The sequence below is a fragment of the Agelaius phoeniceus genome, chromosome 5 (assembly GCF_051311805.1).
Source record: "Agelaius phoeniceus isolate bAgePho1 chromosome 5, bAgePho1.hap1, whole genome shotgun sequence".
Lineage (NCBI taxonomy): Eukaryota > Metazoa > Chordata > Aves > Passeriformes > Icteridae > Agelaius > Agelaius phoeniceus.
The window spans coordinates 48,954,025-48,974,107 of NC_135269.1; the positions used below are offsets into that span (position 1 = coordinate 48,954,025).

The 20,083-nt window shown below is 41.2% G+C and overlaps 1 protein-coding gene across 2 annotated transcripts; it reads left to right on the top strand.

Moving 5' to 3' along the window:
* Positions 1 to 20,083, top strand: LOC143694055 (uncharacterized). 2 transcript variants are annotated; one of them, XM_077178008.1, is made up of 4 exons: positions 1 to 201; positions 520 to 580; positions 17,007 to 17,097; positions 20,069 to 20,083. In XM_077178008.1, exons 1-4 carry the CDS (start codon positions 36 to 38, stop codon positions 20,072 to 20,074), a joined length of 324 nt encoding a protein of 107 aa, XP_077034123.1. In that variant the 5' UTR covers positions 1 to 35; the 3' UTR covers positions 20,075 to 20,083. The 2 variants fall into 2 exon arrangements, with proteins under 2 accessions (XP_077034123.1, XP_077034124.1); XM_077178009.1 differs by lacking the exons at positions 17,007 to 17,097; positions 20,069 to 20,083 and adding an exon at positions 6,247 to 6,774.

The following is a 20,083-nucleotide window of genomic DNA, read 5'->3' on the forward strand; positions in this document are numbered from 1 at the left end:
AATAATTAGGTTCTTCATTTGGGAAATCAGCCACTATGGAAACAAACAGCCACCTCTCCTCCCTCCTGGCTGCCCTGGGCCAGCTGCCCTCAGAGCAGCCATGGCAGAGGTTCCTCCAGAGCCCAGTGACGTGCACTCGGATGCTGACAGGAGGGCTCTCAGTAGGGAAACCCTGGCAAGCTCATCCAGAGAAAGACAGAGGTAAAGACTGGGGAGATTTTTTGAATCTTCTTGCAAAGAGTACTGCCCGAGAGGCTGGAGAAAATGGGATGAAATTAACTGGTCACTTAGTATTTTGAACATTACGTAGCAAAAATGTTAAAATAATAGCAACAAGAACAAAAAGGATTTGCTCATTCATTTCATTTCTTTAAATGGGTGAATTTGCAAGTCCATTATAGTCTCTGACAAAATTCCTGTTGAGGGTAACTGTGCCAGAATTTCGCCACCTGCACTTATCCCCTAAATGCATGTTTTAGTAACTTATCAAAGCTAATGCTGTAAGACTTTTGTTTTTAGGTACAGCTCTTTCCACCAGGACACATCACAACTCAACAGAAAGAGTCTTCAAAGGGATAAGGTAAATCTTTGTCATTCCTTAATTCAGCTATGTTTTACTTCAAAAATTAACTCCTGCATCCTCAGTCATGCATGCTCAGGGTCCACAGATAATCCTTAGAAATTACACAAAAGAGTCACCTAAAGTAAACGAAAATGAAATGAGGGAAAAACAACTCTTGCCTAGGGATGAAAGTAATTGTCAATTCTCAGGTAAACATCTGTATTGTCAGCCTGGCATTTGAGACCCTTTGCAGCAAGATCTATCATGGAAAATCATAGAAATCGTTTTGGTGAGGATGTACCAATGAGAAAAATAGAAATAATGACACTGTATCTGAACACTGAATCATTAACAAGGAAGAATGCAAATACCTGTATACTTTTTTTAGGCTTTACATGAATCTAAACAGCAGAATAGTTTCAACCTGTACCAGAGTGGAAGAGCTGCAATTGGTATTCAAAGCTGGTTAGAGCAGGTACTTTTATGTTCTCTACTGCACCATAATTGAGTGGTGTAACCTTTGGAGAGCAAGGTTACAAGTGCTGAACTGGAAAAGAGTACCCTATTTTTATTGAATTTTATTTTATTTAAAGTTCTATATATTATTATTTTTTTTCTAATCCAACAAAGTTTTTACTTTTATTTAAATATTTTAAATTAATTTTATTTTTATTCCCACTTAAACCATGAGCCTTTTAAAGAGAGTGGGGTTTTATGATTAAATTTTGTAATTCAGCACTTAAAAAAATTCTATGCACAGCTCCATACATTTGGTAGATTCTTCTTGAGACACTTTTCGTGGGAATCCAGAAACTTAATATTAGAGCTACTTTATAATTTTTTTAGTGCTTTCATCTTTAAACTGAGGGGAATGGAGTTCCATGTGTAGATCATTCCATGTTTCTTCTACAATTTTAATCTTTCACAGTTACTATAACAGTGACAACTGGATATGTAATTAAATATAAAGAAATATGCAAAAAATAAACATATTTGGCCTATGTAGCCACAAAAAGGTAGGAGAAGTTCAGATACCAAATCCACCTGTCTTTCCAGCATCAGTTTAGATATAAATAACTACTTTTTTTTCCTGGTGGTTCCATCAGAACAAATTAGCATAAATCCCTTGGGAGAGCAGGGTTATAAGCTGTAGTCATATTCCTGTCTATGAAACCTCTGAATAATACATGTAATTTGTGACTCATATGCCAAGAATCCCAATTCAATATATCAGCAGTATCTATCAGCTGTACAAACAGTTCTATTTTTTTTATAAATGAATGAAATGTTATTTTATATATATATATATATAAAAAATGGGGGAGGAAAGCCAGTGAAATGGAAATAGGGTAGAGTCTGAAAATCCTTCCCTAACCTTGTGCAAGTGGTTAATTTTGCTGTATCTCAGTTTTCCAGACACAATAAGCTCATAATCATTCTCTGCCTTGGAGAAGTGTTGTGATGGCAAATCATGTTTATCTGAGAGGTTTATATATACAATGATGAAAGCAGCCATAAAAATAAGTAGGCTGATAAAAGTGATTCACTGACTGAAATAAAATGATGCTTGTTAAATTAATTTAAATCTTCTCATCTGTGTAGAGAGCCCTATGGTATGGGAAATAAACCATGGGTTTACTGCTGAGGAGCTGACCTGAAAAGCAACCTTATCCTGGTTTCCATTATTCTGTTCATCTTTCTTAATCTCAATACTTGATTTAGTTTTCCTATGTCTCTTTAGAAATTTTAAAGTTGTTTCCACCCCATCCTCTCCTCCCAAACTAAATTCTGGACAGATGTGTGGGCACACATTGCTCAGAGAGCTGGGTGACAGAGCAGGACAGAGCATGACAAGGCTGTGAGTCTTTAAAGGAGCGGGGCTGTGCCCCAGACTCAGAGTGTTTGCAGGGGCAAGATCACAGATGCATAGAGGAACCTGACTTGAACTCAGAAAAGGCCTGGGAATGGGGAGAGATAATGCCCAAAATGCCAGTGACAGAGAAAGTTGTGTTCAATCTTACAGCTTTGTATGAATGGTGACACACTCCTATGTCACAGCTGAGAAGCCACAAAACACAGAGCTTCACCACACAATTTCAGAAAGCTTTAAGCATCCAACCACACAAAGCAACACCAAAACACATCAGAAGGCTTCAGGTGTCTGCCCACACAGAACCACATCACTCCAGAAGGCTGCAAATACCCATTCCTCTTGTTCTTTAGCCCAACCTTTTATACCCTTCATGTTCATACATTGCACCTGTGTGCCCTCTGTTCCCTTTGGTGTTGGTCAGTGCACCTGGGCACTCCATGGCTCATGGCTGTCAATGCTGCTCACCTGCTGCTCACAGCTGTGCCCACTGGGGACGAGACTGGGCAGCAGCCCCACTCCCAATTACCAAAAACTGTGTGCATACACTTCTATGTTATTTATAATGAGGAATAAATCATATTATTTACTTTAGATAAATAGAAATAGAACTTTTTTGGCTACTACTTGTTTCAGATATCAGAAGCCTCTAAAGAGCTGCACTATAAATCCAGATAATGCACAAAGCTGGGGACCTTCAAGCTCTATGCTAAATTTGACACCTGAATAACATTGAGTTTCTGGGGCTCCAGGAGCCCCCAGCTTCCACCAAGAAGAAGCAAACAGAAAGCTGTACATGCAACCAATGTACAAATGAGAAGAGCAGGAGAGCAGTGGATCAAGGGAAGCTGAGGAGTGATCTCTGCATCCGATAACCACAGAAGCAGCCTAAAGGGAAATATAAGCAGAATGATGGTTACTGCAGAATATATAAAGGAAAAAGAAACAAATGGAGACACACACAAACAAAAAGAAAAAAAAAAAAAATAACATGAAGTCCCCACTGAAATTGTGCCAAACAAAATTTAGCTAGATTAGTCTTCTGTCTGCAGAACTGCAAATTGCACCTCTGTATGTGTGACACAGCAAGGCCCCATAAACCTTAATAAAGCCAATAATCAGAGAGGAGAGCTTGGAGTAACATTCACAGTGGTAACAGTATAAAATGTACAGCTAGCGCTGGTTTTGTCCAGCCAAGAGAGACTGTAAAGGTGACAAGCTTTTATGTTCCTCCAGCTTTATGCAGGGGTGTAATAGAGACTTTGAGAGCTGCCTCCAAGACAGAGGGCAAGGTGCAGAAGGCAGCAACAGTACTGCTATTGTGCATACAACAGCCAAAGCTGATGAGAAAATTGCTATCTTAGCATTTTGTGAATATCTCCCACAAAGTTACCAGCTCTCCCTACAGTCTGGTCTCACTTAGGAAAAGGATTAAACCAGGACAATGCCTTGAAGTTCCTTTGTCTTTTTTCTTGCCTTTGTTTCTCCCTTGCCTTTGAACAGTATGTTGAGACAAGAGGATTCTTTTGGGATGCTTAGAAAATGAAATAGGGACAAAAAGGGGGAAACATAGTGTGGCTTAAGCAAATGAAATGGAAACGGGGACATTGGCTTTCTGAATTGTTCTGTACCACAAATTTGTGAAACTGCATGGAAATGAAAAGAAACATAACAAAATGAAGAGCTGTCACACCTTTGTTGAAGGGTCTAGCAGGAGAGAAAACCCATATGTCCTTCATGTGTTCTTAAAAAAAATTAAATGCAAACTCTTTCATGAGAAGTCTCCTACATGTGTAGTGAAGAACCCAGAGATCAGCATGACACCAAACTGTATCAAACTATTTCTATAAGCAGCCATTACATTCTTTTTTTTTTTTTGTAATGTAACAATAGTGGGATGAAAGTTAAAGAACATTTAGAGGAAAAATTGAGCTGTAGCTGTAGGCAAAGAGAGTGGAAAAGAATATGGAGTATTCAAATCACAGTCCTCATGTGAGAAAACATGAGAACTGGAAACATATTGCAAGGGCTTATTTGAAAGGACACTACCAGAGACATAATGCTGAAAAAGGATTGATTAATAAGGTTCAGATTAGGCCCTGGCAGAAGGAGAGGGCAGTGGCAAGGAAAGAAAAAGGAAATTATAAAGCAAACAGAAGGAGCAGCAATAGCAGTTGAAATACTAACAATTTTCCTTGAGCAATACTCAAGAGAAAAAAAATTAAATTAATTAAATTTGCCAAATTTGAATAATAGTATGACAAAGCCAATTACTAATAGAACAAAATAAACTTACATATTTCTGTTTTTATTGCTATTTTTAATTGGGCTGCCTCCTACCAACTATATTTTCCTACTTGATATTGGATTTTTGCAGATTTGATCCATACTATAATTTTCAAGTCCAGATAATAGTGGTAGGGGGAAAAGAGCAGAAGGAAGATCAGATTCTGAGCATATTTCTGCTTTTCACTCTGACAAGCACTTTTTAGAATGAAACCAGGTTCTGAACAAGGGCAAGTAACTGCTGGGGAAAGAAACCAGGTGACAGGTTTCTGCAGGGGAAACACAGCCATTGGTTATTGGAGCCATATGTGTTCAAAAACCATGTCTGTATAGCAGAAATAGCCAGCATGAGAGAGGTGAGCAAGTGGGTTGAGTGTGACAAAAGGGAAAGGCCAGAAGAGGCTTCTTTTAGAAAAGTTGCACTTCAAAGAGAGAAAACTGTTCCCTCTTGTTCCTCACTGATTTCAGGATAATAGGATTTTTCATACATTCTTTGCAACCAAACCAGATTTCCATTAGTAGGTACCCAAATTTCCAAAGGCAGTAACTAGAGAGCTCTCTAAATACATAAAGTCTGGACCAATGCAATTTATTGGCCCAAATGCTGCATGTAATCCTGGAAAACATTGTATAAACACATTAGAAGACCATCTAGATGGAATTTATTCTCTGCAAGGAACATCTTTCAGCTATGTGTGTTTTACAGTTTTAACAGTATCATGCCAGTTTTGAAGACTTATGCACAGTTTATAAACTCACGTGTGAGTGCTCAGCCTCTGCCCACTATAAACCATAGACCTATACCAAAATCAGGGTAATAATCTGGAGTTCCTGATTAATGGGAATCATATTTCAATTTTTTTTTTTTTTCATTTGTGTAAGCCACTGGTACAAGTATGTGTAACTGCTCCAAAATAACAGAGGATGAGAGCCTGGAAAAATTATTAATGTACCAGTTCTTCAGTTTAAGGAATAAATATTTCTGGTTTTAGTTGAAAAAGACACAGGCTTATTTGCCGACATTAATCAAGGTAAGATTCATCAGCCCTGTCTGAAATCTAGTGTTCTTTGCAGAGGAGAACAACAAATCACTGGAGATGGATTATACATGAAAAGCCAGAGCCTTCAACCCATTATGAAAAGTGTTCTGAGGAATGAGCCTTGTCACAAGCACTTCACAGAAATCTCACCCTGCTGAAAAATGACACTGCCATCCTTTTGCCACTCTTTGAAGAACTTTGTTCTCTATGTGTTTTATTTCAATAACCTCTAAATGTGAATAAAGCCATAGACAGTCAGTCTGAGGCATACATTCGCCCACATATTGTGTGGAGAAGAGAAAAATTAGGTGCTGATCAAAAAAGGCAACATGGAGAATGGAAGTAAATATTCTGCAAAGGAAGGACACTGCAGTGTGGGAATCCCAGCAACAGTTTTTATTCTTTGCCTTCATCTTCAAGTTATTATTTGATTTTTATTGGAGGAAATTTTCCCCCAGTCTCACCATGTGCTTTCTGTTCTGTTTCAGAACAAGAGAGATTCAAACCTTGGCAAAGAAGCACAAGGATAGTGCAAGAGCTTAGACAACAATGAAAACTTTTATTCTAGGACAAGAAATAGAACAGGCTCAACTGCTTTAGCATTTGTTGTAAAACTCTGGCCTAAAAGTATTTTTCCTATTAGTCCATCTGTCAGCCTTCAGTAACAGTTCCTGCCCCTTGGCTCAGCCAGCTGGGGTGAGTCAGCGACCCACAGAGCGGGAGCGCGAGCGAGGAGCACCAAGAGCACTCGGAGCCAGAACTGAACTGAAACCAGGCAGAAGAGAAAAGCTGTTCACCTAACATGGTCTTCTCCTTTCAGCACATTTAAACATCTCTGTGGGAAAAGCTCTACCTGTGAGTCAGCAAAATGCCATAAGCACAGTTCACTGGAGAAGCCCTATTTAAGTAACAACTGAAAAAATACACACAGGTATTAGAAAATTATGTATATAAGAGTGATGGTGGAAATTCTGTGTTTAGGGACACAAAATGAGTGGAGAAGTGTCGCTGTCGAGGCAGTCGCGACATAAAGTAGAGATCACAAGTAGTCTCAGTTGGCAACACTTTATTATTGAACATGGCTGATTTTTATACACTTTCTAATTGTTTATGCTTCTTCTATCTTTACTATTGGCTACAATAAATCAACATAATACTATTGGTGAGAAGTTATAGTGGCTTAACTAACTTTCTAAAAATGCTTCATCTAGCTGCAAAGTTCTTCTATCTTTTTTCTCTCGGTCTCCTTGGTTACAGCCTTGGAGAGAGCTCTTTATCAGCTTCTTCTTACTTCTCAGCTTCTTCTCTAACAGGCCCGCTGTTAGCCCCTTCTACAGAGAAGAATGGGTTTGTTCTCCTAACTGATAGGGTTATAAGGCTGCAGCCAGCAAAGCCAGCCTTGGGATCAGGGAGGGCCCAAGCTACTGGTGGTGGACTAAATCCTGAGCTGTCTCCTGTGGTCTTTGGCTACTGATGGGACAGTCATAAAGAAAACTTCTTTCAGCTCTATCTCAGCTGTCAGATAGCGAGCTCAGTTGGCAACCTGCATCCCCTGACCATGGTTATTTGTTAAATTGTGTATTAGTCAGACCATGTCCTCCATGAGAACTAGCTTCGTTGCTGCCACTTACAGCAGCTTGGGATATAGCCCTTATTTACAAAGTACCACGACTTTCAGATATTTTAATAATCACCCCAGATGGAGTTTCAATAGAATTATAAAAATTCTCTGAGAAGATGAAAATTAATCTCAAGAGCCAGGTGTTAATGTATGTTTCTTATGGAGAGATGCATGATTTCTTGCCAGGTGCCATAAAACTAAACTGTCCTCTAGATTGCAACATATATATTCAAATGTTATAGTCTAATTCATGGCACAGAGATTAAAAAAAAAAGGACAAGTAGTAACAGGGACAGATGAATTAATAAAGCCCTAATTATGGGTATCAGAAAAATTTTTAAGGGAAGAAACATCCTAGCAGTCCCTGAGGCCCCTTTCTTCCTCAGGATATGGCTTACAGGGCTCTGGCAACACCTCAGGTGCCCTTCAGCCCCTCCATTTATCATGGTCAGCACAAAGGACCTGAGCACCTACTGACCAAGCCTTCCCTGAACACAGGGCAGTGCCTTCCTGGCTGGGGATTTGTGTGAGCAAAGCACTTGTGTTCTACTCCCACCCAAACCCCACCTTCAAGGACACTGGATGGAGATGGAGAGGACAAAAGAGACAGCCAGTGCCCTAAGCACATCTATAAATCCTGGTCACACCAGAGGAGAGAGAACATTTCTACTTTATCACCAAAGAGACTTGGTATTTTGAGAGATAAAAATTTTTTAAAGCTCTGAAAGGGCAAACCCTGCAACATTTTCATTTTCCTATTTTTCATTAAATCTCCTCCACTTTTTGATCACATTCCAAATTATCAGAAACAAGAAGATATTAGTAAACAATATCTTTAACCAAAATGCAATTTCCTCTCATGTCAAAATGAAAGATAATCTGTGTAACTTCAGGGATTTGGAGGCCTTTCTATCAGAAAACATCTTTTCCTCACATTAGCTAATTCAAGAGAACCTTCTAAATAGTCCTCCAGAGACAGCAGTTCCCTTTTATTGCATTCATCTGTCTTTTATGGCTTTGCTCTCATGAAAGATTAATAGCTGCAAAGGTCAAGGGTCAGTGTGAACATTTAGTCTGACCTGCATAGCATAGGCTATCAAATTTTACCCCGTAATTCTCGCACCAAATCCCATTAATTGGAGATAAAGCACCATATATCTTTTAGTAAGAAATATTTTCTTGATTTAAAGGCTGCAAATTATGAGAAGCCTGCTCCATAAATTCATTTCATGGTTTATTTACCCTGACCTGCAAATTTTCTCTAAAGCTTATTAAGATTTTTTTCAATGAAATATTTTACACTGAAGAAATTTGGGTACTATCAAAGGAGAGTAGTCCTTGAGCTTTATCTCACCATTTTAATTCCACAAAAGAAATAAAACAGTAAACAGAAAGTGTCGTATTTCTCAACGCACTAGACTCTTTGTTTTGATTTGCTTTCTGGATGATCCTTTTCCCTCAGTATCAGGACACCTGAGGAACCAGGCTACTCATGTTACCTGTGTAGTGCCAGGCAGTGGCAATGCTTCTTGTGATGTCTCAGCCAGACCAGATGATCTTGGACACACTGAGCTGGAAACCCCATCCTCATCACGTGCATGTTCCCAAACACCAGCAAAACCCCACAATTTCTATCAGTCCTGTGATCCTACTTAAAAGAACCATAAATCCCATTTGTGCCTCCTGTGTTTGGACTGTGGCTCTTGCCTCAGGAAACTCATCCATTGCTTTCAAATAAACCACACCAAGTCAATTAATCTGGTTACAGGCTCGCAGGGGCAATCCCTTTCTCCTTCTGGAGGAGGGTTTGGTCTCAGCCTGTTGACAGATGGATGGCAAGCCTGAGAGCCTCTGGTGATGTACAGCCTGAGCTACACAGATTAGTCTGACCTGCAAAACAGTGGAACATATAGACACTGAAGTGATGATAGTACTGTCACAGGTTTGGATTACTTACATCCTTTCCCAACAGATTTCCTTTCCCATGGACTAAAATTCAGTAACAGGAATTTATCAGAGCAGCTCTGACATGGTTCTCTAACTAATTTCTTTCCTCTCTGTAATATAAGCCATAAGCTTCTAGATATAAGAAGCTGAAAGTCTTGAACAAAACTTTTTTCCAACAGATAATTTAGATTCTATAAGCTGAAGTTTCCAATAAAAAATATGTTTTGCATCAAATAATTTTCAAAAAATAGCATAATTTCCTCTTTTAAAATAGCATAATTTGTTTGTGTATTTTTAAGATTTTTAATTTTGTAAATATATTTTTATATATAGTCAACAATAAAAAATACTTTTTTAAAGAAATACACCAAGCAGCTTTGCACTAAAACATTTTTATTGAAAATTTTTTAAAATTTCTAGTTTATGCAGCAATGTCAAAGTTCCAAATATTACAATCACAATTTCTGACCTCACAATGACGATATTTACATATTGGTAGTAGAAATCCGGACAACATAAATCTCACAAACTATATATCACTGTGGTAGAGGACAGTGGAGGCCATTTCCTCAGATTCTTGCTCAGAGACCTTTGGACAGACATGAGAACTCAAGCACACTCCCCACCTCTCCCCCTTGTACAAGGATCTCAGGGAAGATATTCTCCTTATCTTGTCACCTCTGCTCATTGGCTTAGCAGAGGGAGAATGAGCCCAGGTCCAAGTGCCCATGGTAACACAGGAAGCATCAGCAGAATGAGACACAGAACCCGTGAGTTCAGGAGCACAGGCACAAAATTAGAAAGTCCACATTTAAAAATACCAATTTTAAGCAATGCTTCATTTTGGCACTTTATGCAATATGTCTTTTTCTTCTTTCTCTGGTAATAAAATATTGGGAAACAAAAGGTTTTGTGAAGTGCTGTGAAAACATGATAAATGAAAGTACTGTGCCAAAAGTGTTCACAGCTCAATCCCATAGAGCAAAAGCAGATTACACATGATGACAGCAAGACCACAAGAGTGAGGTCTGGAGAGCCAGTAAACACATTTTGGTTACAGCCACAAACACACACAACTTGTTTAGCCTTTCAGTCACATTGGCTCCTCAGATGACTTAGAATGGGAATGTTCCTTTATGACAGAGGTGTCAATAGCAAGGAAACTATGTTCACTGTTTCTTAGATTGGAAGATAGGAGGTGATCCTTGCAGATGTCAAGCAATGGTGACCAAATAGTGAGCAAAACTGAACACGGAAATTAATTCTCTGACATGCTGAAAATTGCTGGGATAGACCTCCCATTCAGCAGCAGATTTTTCCTTTCTGTGTCTGATACTCCTAAGAGCTATTATACTGGGCACATTCTCGCAGTCCATTGTTAATTTTGAATAGTAGTTACAAACACAAGCATTTTCAAGAACTTCCTGTTTTTTGGCAGTTCATTTTTTTCCTTTTGTTAATGAGTTCTGTGGTTATTTTTACAGTGCTTATTGTCTTAACTTTTTAGCATCCTATTTGAAGACAGTAAATGGTTAGACTTCATGGCCCATTCTAAAAACTTATCATTCATGTATCTGTGCTGTGGGATCTGGAATCCATAACATTCTGTTGGAAGAGCAAAAGCCTATGTAGCTGCCATCAATTTATTGAGAAGGCAGTGTTTGGCTCAACCAGAAAAAGTCTCCTTTTGATTCTCAAAGTACCAGAGGGAAGGCTGCTTCACTCCAGAAACACAATTTTGAATCACAGTGCCTTGGCATAGGTCTTGGAGGAGGTTTAATAATGGGCACCACATGGCAATAAGACTCCAGAACCATCTCTGAATATTTCACCTTACTGACACATGGTGTTTTGCACAAATAATATCAGGGTAGCCCTGGCACAGACCTGCTGGGCACAGCTGTAGGCACACAGTTTGTGGCAATTGGGAGTGGGGCTGCTGCCCAGCCTCGTCCCCAGTGGGCACAGCTGTGAGCAGCAGGTGAGCAGCATTGACAGCCATGAGCCATGGAGTGCCCAGGTGCACTGACCAACACCAAAGGGAACAGAGGGCACACAGGGGCAATGCATGAACATGAGGGGTATAAAAGGTTGGGCTAAAGAACAAGAAGGGCAGATGCTTGCAGCCTTCTGAAGTGATGTGGTGTTGCTCTGTATGGGCAGACACCTGAAGCCTTCTGATGTGATTTGGTGTTACTCTGTATGGGTGAATGCTTAAAGCTTTCTGAAATTGTATGATGCTGCTCTGTGTTTTGTGGCTGTCTGGACTGCAGCTTATGCTGTGACAGATAGACCAGGGATGTTGCAGCAGAGTCTGCTCTCGTTTACTCAGTTTGATTTTGGGAGCTTTTTACATCATTTCCTACGAACTTGGTTTTCTAATGTAATCCAAGAATTTGAAGCTAGGAGGTGAGGGTGCTGTTGAAATGTACTGTTTATCCATAGAAATCACCGCGTTAGTCACAAAGATGACAATTAGAAATCAAAACTAACGATTTGACTTACATATCTTACCAGTTTATTACAACTACTTAGGAGATAACTGTTTGACATTTTTTCTCTAATATCCAGATCAGTGTTTCACTTATCCTGAGTCAAATACCATTTTTGTAAGTGCAATAGTGACAGCCTATAATAAAAACACCATTTTCTTAGTCTTTCTTAATGATACTTAGACTTATACCATCCATAAGATTTTTATTTCTACAACTGCAACTTAGAGCACTAAATAGCAGCACTGGCTCAAAGCTTGATGATGCTTCTCTGTGCTGTGCCATGGACTGTTTCTATTTAAGGCTACATCACATCCTCATTGCAATTTCTTGTACAAAGAAATACTATTCAAAATTGTTCCACTCTTTTCAGTTGACTTTTAACATGTTTTTAGATCTGTAGGAGTGCTTGACACTGGGTTGTTAAACACCTACATTTAAAATAATGAGGGTCCATGCAACATTTGATTTAAGAACATTGATTGAATAGCAGAAAAAGTATAAAAAGCCTGTCTACTTAAACACAACAATTTTGTTTGTTTGTTCAGCCTACAGAAGACAAGGCCTCATTACCGTCTTCAGCACCTTCACAAGGTGAAGTGGAGGGGCAGGTACCAATCTCTTCACTCTCATGACCAGTGACAGGACTCAAGGAAAAGGCATGAAGCTGAGTTAGGAGAGGTTTAAATAGGATATCCACAAAAGGTTTTCACACAGAGGTGCCCAGGGAAGTGGTCACAGCCTGATGGAGCTCAGATTGGGACAATGCTCTCAGACACATGGTGTGATTCTTGGGGTTGTTCTGTGCAGGGCCAGGAGTTCAACTTTGACGATTCTTGTGAGTTCACTCCAACTCAGCATCTTCTGTGGTTCGATACATCTGACAAGCTGGCAATTTGGTCAACAGATCTGTCTTGTAGAAGGCATTTAATCTGTTTCAGTCCATGAAGACACAGGTTCTGAATGATACAGCCACTGACTGGATAATAACCACACACATCTTCTGTGTTGGTTTAGGGTTTAAATTTTCTAGAGCTGAAAGAAGCAGAAAGATGATTATTCATACACATGACACAGAAGGCTCCTCACAGCAGGTTAGTTCAATCCACTACAAAATTACTTATTTTCTATTTTTTTCCCTGAGAAAAACACTAGCCTTTAAAAAACAGCATGTTTTTGCCACACATGGGCATAAACATCTTACTGAAAGACATTCCTGATACTAAGAGGCCAAACACAACAAGAGCCAACAGAAGAAGGTCAGACAAGTCAAAAGAAAAATGTAGCTTTTGAAAAAAATAGTCTAAAATCAGGACACATAATTATTTAAAGAAGTCATCACATCAAGTGATAAATTATCTGTAATCAAGATTGTATCCCTTTCAGTACATGCTTCAACCAAAGACCAGCTCTAGGATCAGTAGCAAAACAATGAGACAAAACACTTCAGCCTGTGTTAAGGAGGACAGTTTTTCCAGGCTTTCTTCTGTCCCTGAATACTTGTTATTCCTTTAAAACCTTCTCAGTCTTTTATTTTCTAATTTTAAACAGAAAGGTGCTTGTTCAAAACTTTGGGTACCAGCCATCATTCATAAACAATATTGCACAATAAATAAATAAAACACCCAACTTAAATGCAACCACATAAAGCTGTAAACTGTCTCATCCTTTTTTGATTTTATGAATACAGTCGTTTATTTGCCTTGTGCTCATGTCTCTTGGGTTGGTAATACAGCACTGTTTAACACCTAGCTGGTGACATGACAGTGGGATTGAGTGACTGTTCAGTAAATTTGCTGATGACATCAAGCTGTGGCTGTGTGGTGTTACTGACACACTGGAAGGAAAGGATGCTGTGCAGGGAGACCTGGATAGGCTTGAGAGGTGCTCCCATGTGAAGACCATGAAGATCAACAAGGCCAAGTGTAAGGTGTTGCACCTGGGTTGGTGCAATCCCAAGAACAAGTACAGGCTGAGCAGAGAAGGAATTAGGAGTAGTCCTGAAGAGAAGGACTTGGGGGGTTGATGGACAAGCAGCTCAGCGTGACCCAGCAACATGCAGGAGATCAGAATGCCAACCTTATCCTGGTCTGCATCAGAAGCATTGTGGCCAGCAGGCTGGGGATTCTGGGATTCTGTCCCACTGCTCCACTCTGGTGAGAACCCACCTGGAGTGCTGTACCCACCTCTGGTCCCCCAGCTTAAAAATGACATGGACCTGTCAGAGCAAGTCCAGAGGAGGCCACAAAGATAATCAGAGGGCTGGAAAATGAAAAGAGTGCAAGAGGGTTGGGACTGTTTAGACTGAGGAAGAGAAAGCTCCAGAGAGAACTTAGAGCACTTTCCAGTATGTAAATATGGCCTTCAGGAGCAATGGAGAGGGACTTTTTACAAGGGCATGTAGTGATTGGACAGGAGGAACGGCTTTGGACTGAAAGAGGGGGGTTTAGATTCCATATTAGGAGGAAATTCTTTACCATGAGGGTGCTTAGGCACTGGGACAGGTTTCCAAGAGAAGCTGTGGATTCCCAATTCCTGGAAGAGTTCAAGGCCAGGCTGGTTGGGACTTTAAGCAACCTTGCCCAGTGAGTGGCATCCCTGCTCATGGCAGGTGGGTTGGAACTAGATGGTGCTTAAAGTCCCTTCCAACTCAAACCATTCCATGATTCTATGATAAATATTTTTTTCTATTTTCCTAACTTTCATAGGGTTTCTTCTTTATTGACTGACTTTTGCTAGTTGTAGTAAGTGGTGATTATCTCTTCCTGCTTCATTTCTGCACATGGCAGCTTCATATAGAAAGGATTCTATGCCCTTGCTATGGGACTGGCAGTATACAAGTCTTATTTGTTCTCCATCACAGCTTGCAGTTGGGAAAATCAATCCAAACTGACTCGTAACAAACTGAAAATGGGTTATTGCTCCTGACATCAGTGCTTCAATGTCAGCTTTTTTTTTTTTTTTTTTTTTTTTTTTTTTTTTTTTTTTTACATTTATCTGGAGAGTCCTAGCTTCCAGAACTACATAGTTTATCCATAAGACACTGAATTCAATTTTAAGAGGAGGTTTAGGACCAGAGAGGTCTGACAACTTGACCTAAAGCCTGAAAATGCCAGCTGAAAAAAAAAAATCTAAAACAAAACAACAAACCAGCACTGCTTCAGTTTGAAGCCAGTCTGCTGCTTTTTGCTGCTTAACTCACATTTTTCTAACTCCAAGTATGGATAATACCTTACATTGTGCTTTCTCATGCAGTCCTGGTTAAGAACAATATCTGATTTGGCACTGGGCTCTTCTCCTCAGTGTCATTTTGACTATAGACTACACAAGTGCTTTTTGAGTGTGAAAAACATAGCTCTTTGTGGGCAGGAGGTAGATTGAAGCAATGATGAGCAAAGGATAAATCCTTGTCTTTATATATCCAGGCCATTTATGGAGAAGCAAACAGAAATGCTGAGGCATATGCAGGAACCAAGGCTGTCCTGGCTGGGAGGAGTGCTGCAAAGAGCACAGTGTACACTGCTTCCTCTGTGGAGGTGGCTGCATCCTGGGGTGGATCAGCCCATGTCATCCTTCCAGGACAAATCCTCCAGAAGCAGGCAGCTGTAGGCATGCTGTCCCTGCTCCTGCTGTCCCTGCTCCTGCTGGACACTGGCACAGCTGGGCAGGCACAGAATCAGCTTTCAAGTCCTGCTCACGGAGAGGGGGTCTCTGGGCAAAGGCAGGGATGTGTTTGCCCAGCTGATCATTGTCTTCACAGAGACAATGTGATTTTATAAACAAGGTGCATATCTGTTAGACTGTTTGTGGCAGTGAGACATTTCCTATTCCTTTTCTATTTGCTCCCCTGAACAGAGATTTTTGTTGCTGTGACTAATTGGATAGCAAGTCAGTAAATAAATATGAGCTTGTGACTCAAGCTCTACTAGCCCTCTGCAATGGGAAATAGGAGCTCTGAGCACTGAAGAGTCTATCACTCCTCCAACAGTCAGGACAGCCTCTAAGTCACAGTAACTAATGGTATTTTTGACCATAGCCCTTCTTTTTATAAATGCATCGGGGCTGTTTATCCCAGGCTAATCCCACCCTGGATCTGAGGAGTGCTGCAGTCCAGCTACATGCTGCTAATCCTCCAAGGGAAAGCGTGCCTACAAGTGTTTAAGATAACTCCTCACACTAGATTCTGACACTAGTGAGTGAGATGCTTTTAGGGAACTTTACAATGCTGTATCCCCTGGGACAGAGCAGGGACAGCCTGTGCAGGATGAATCAGCGCCATACGTCAAGCACTGTTTGTGTGTTTCAGAGTAACCAGGCAAACTCTTTTAACTTTCCATCCTACAGCCCGAGCAGTACTTTCCTGAATGTCAGCCAGGAAAATTTTGTAGATTTGGCAGTAGGACTGTGGGAAGCCTGGTTGAAGACCAGCCCAAAGTGCCGGAGCAGAGGCTTTATATAAAGAGAGAGAATCCAAACACCTTCCTTTGTTTCATGCTACAAATGAATACAAATGGAGCCTTGAGATTGCAATCAGGCTCCATTGTATAAGCACAGGCCTTTCCATTACTCCATTACAGCTTTTTGGCATGTAGAGCTTCATTATTTTTCAGCTGGAAAACTAATTAAAATGAATTCTTTCTTATTTATCGTAGTGTTAATGCTTCAGTTCTCAAGTCTCTGCTGGCTTCCAGCCATTTAATTTTGGTCCCTAGGGCAAAGCCTGACAAATTAAGATAAAGCCATTACTTAATGTTCCCCTCCTGAGAGAAAACAAGAAGTATTTCCTTTTCTTATTAGTTGCACAAAGTCAATTTCCATGGTAAAATTTCAGCGTGATCAGAGCTTTTGCACCCAACATCTCTCTCCTCCCGTGCTCCCCCCTCAGCTGCAGTGGCTGAGGCAGGGAGCGCTGTCAGGCTCCACCTGGGCTTTACTCAACACCCTGAAAACCACGAGCTGAACAAAGGCTTTGCTCAGGTGCTTGCCTTTTGACATTTGGAAACACCCTCTCCAGTACCTCCAAGGTACTTTTGTTTCAAGAGGGCTGTGCTTTACCTCCAAGGAGAACCCAGCCCTGGGGATCCTGGCCATGCCAAATGGGTTAGTCAGAGCTGTGGTATGGGCACTGCCCAGTTCAAGTGCATTCAAAGCTGCCAAAATCCGCCTTCTTTTTTTTTTTTTTCCCCAGAGTGCATATCACAAAAGTTCATGCACTTTTCCAGCAGCGTGTTGACTTAACCGGGACCTGTCCGCCCCAGCTTGGGAGCCTGGTGCAACAGGTAACAAACAGCCCCTTCCCATGGCAACACAGCTCAATGCCTGTGCACCAGGGCACAGGGGACTCCAGAGAGCAAACGAGCTGCTGAGCCTCAGCTCGGGAAAGCAGCCAGGATGATGCAAAAAGTTTGGAGGGGAAGCAGAAAAACAAACAGAAAGGAAACACAGCAAAGTATCGGCAGTTGTGAGGGGACAGGCAGAGAGCAGCAGCACCGCTGTGTTTCCCTCCCATCAGTGTCCCTGGTACACACCTCACACCCCTTGGCCACCAGAGCTTGGCCCAGCATTGCTCTTCAATGCTCTCTTTATAACATTCTTACATTTAAAGAAAGCTGACACCATTGAAGCCCAACTCCATAGCAGAAGTTCACCCAAATATTTTCATAAAGCCAGCTTGTTTAGGGAAAGACTTGGCCAGACAAGGACACAGCTTGCTGAGTGCTGTTGGATTGCAGTATCCAAGATGTGTTGCCATGTTTGGGACTGAGAGCAGATATTGCAAAATGTCTGTTGACTCCCTGGTACAGCACAGGGCTGGCACACTGGGCCAGGCTGTGCCAGTGACCCGGAGGAATGAATTTATTCTGTGACTCCCTGCAGGGTTGGGACACATTGCTTCACAGGCCATGCTGGTGCAAGCCCTCACAAGGAGCCAGAAGCATCTCATGCAGGTGCCAGCACACCTCTGCTGTGCTGACTGTGCCAGGGCCAGCACCTCCATGCCATGCAGGGACAGGCTCTGCCATTCAGCCTTCTCCCGTCTGAGTCAATGCCAGATCCTGCTGCCTGGCTGGAGGGGGCAGGAAAACACAGCCCTGAGATGCTCCCAGCCAGGGCCACCACGGGGGCTATCAGGTCCCCAGCGCTGAGAGCAGGAGGGGAGGCAGGGAGGAGATGGCTGTGCCACAACAGCTCGGACTCGGGAGGGGACAGCGCTGGAAGCTCCGTGCTCCCGCGTTCCTGGGGCAGGCACAAACAAAAACATCCTCGAGGGCAGATGTTTGGAAAGGAAGCAAAGCACGCAGCTCCACTTCTGCTAACTTATGCCAGACCAGGAAAGCAGCTGAGTGAGGCATGCAAGGAACAAAACCTATTCATCAAAGACCTTCACACAGCCCCAGTGAACAGCAATACACTCCCTGTTCACCTTACCCTCTCTCAAAAATCAGCTATTCTTTGCTGATTTTTTTTAAAGTGTTACTAATTAAAAATACACATAGGATTTGAAGATGTCCTTTTAACTACTTTTTTAAAACTTCAGCATTTTCAGCTGAATTATTATTGTGTATTTACAGTTTTGTACAGAAATTCATTGCACAATCTCAGTTTTTCTAATCTCGGCACAAATCTCTGATGGGTCATCTTGTCCTACCACCTATTCCTGAATTCCATACAGCTTGAACTGTGCTGGGGCACATATGCTGTTAAAGCAGCAGGCAAAGATATGAAGACTGCAAAAAATGCATCCTGACACCGTGTGAGATGATTCAATGGATAGAAACTCAGAAGTGAGCAATAGGGACAGTCTGGCACACATTTTGTGCTAAAGTGCTTTGGATAGGTTGCTACACACCATTACAGAAAAATTCATAACAGTCAGTGCTATGTGACAAACACTTCTTAAATCAACATGATTCAAGTAGTCATTTTCACTAACCATACTGAGAATTATATTAAAAAGCGTTATCATTTTGAAATGTTTTTGAGGAAGATATGAGAGGCCAGTTTTGCCAATAGCTTCAGCAGATGCAGTTACTGTGCACTTTTAAGTCAATAGGGAATTGGATCCCTTTTTAATTTTCCACATGCAAGCTTTAAAGTCCCAGCTGTGGCTGTTGTCCAGGATAAGGTCAAGGGAAAATACATGTTCTCCCTATGTTAAAGAATTTTTAAAGATATTTGTATTGAGAAATTCTTTTGCTTGCTTAGTAGGAAGGAGGGACTTGAATTTAGCAGAAAGGTAAGATGTAGGATGTACTTTTTGAAGTCCCTTAGAAAATCGCTAGTACACTGTGTTACAATCCCCTGACAAATTCCATTTCCCATAAGTCCACAGAGTTTTATTGGGACTTACTGTAGTTTCTTCATTGGCTCTTTACCCTCTCAAGGTGCTCTGTAGCAAAAAGGAACTGCTCTCGTAGGTCTGGATGTGAAAGCTGTGTGCATGTTAAGATCCCACTGCTCACATGCTTGGGATCTGAAGGCAGGGTGGAAGCAGTGAGCTGATGAAAGAGAGCTGATAATGTAAGAGCAGTAATAAAGAATTATGTGAGAAGGAGAGCTGTAGTGCAGCAGGCAGGAGCAGAGACGGGCATGGGAAAAGAAAGGAGGAAAGAGGGAAATGAGCTGTCAGCAAGATGACTCACCCGGAGTGCAGGAAATAGGGAAAACCTCATTTCTGGTCCTCATGGCTTCTCACACACTGTGTTGCACAGATTCTTAGTGCTTCCTCACCCCCACCCCTCTGTGCAGTAACACAGTTTAAAGAAGAAAGGTAAAATGCACTCCTGCCTTCTCCCATCTCACATAGCACATGGATTGGCTGTAAAGATGGCATCCTGGGAGTACTCAGCAGAGAAGCACCATTAGGTATTTCTCTATACATAATTCCTAATTACTCAGTCCTGAGACAAGATGCCAAGATGTTTTGCATTTGCACAGAAAGCCCCTGGGGAACCTTGGAGTAAAAAAAAAATCAGCAGTCAGTGGTGTTTGGGCATCCAGAGTTTAGGCAGAGTTCAGGCAGCTGAACAGGAGAATTCAGAATCTGCTTTTCATCTTCCACATCTAGGGTCCATGTTAGAACTTCCCTGAAACTGCTCCAAGCTTCCAAGTGTTTCACTTTGCACTGCTTGCTGGTATTCCATTAACTTGGGTGTTTATATAACATTAATAGGAAACCATGCCATTTCAAGCTGAGTTTAATAAAGACAGGTATTATTAACACTGGCATTATTTTGCTTCTATTTACAGTTGTGATAAGAGAAG

What these genes read in the sequence shown, in the direction of transcription:
- LOC143694055 (XM_077178008.1), top strand. Translation starts at nt 36, where the DNA reads ATGGAAACAAACAGCCACCTCTCCTCCCTCCTGGCTGCCCTGGGCCAG. An exon ending in TCATCCAGAGAAAGACAGAG is followed by an intron (nt 202 to 519) that starts GTAAAGACTGGG and finishes TTTTGTTTTTAG; the next exon opens with GTACAGCTCTTTCCACCAGG. An exon ending in AGAGTCTTCAAAGGGATAAG is followed by an intron (nt 581 to 17,006) that starts GTAAATCTTTGT and finishes TTTTTTCCCCAG; the next exon opens with AGTGCATATCACAAAAGTTC.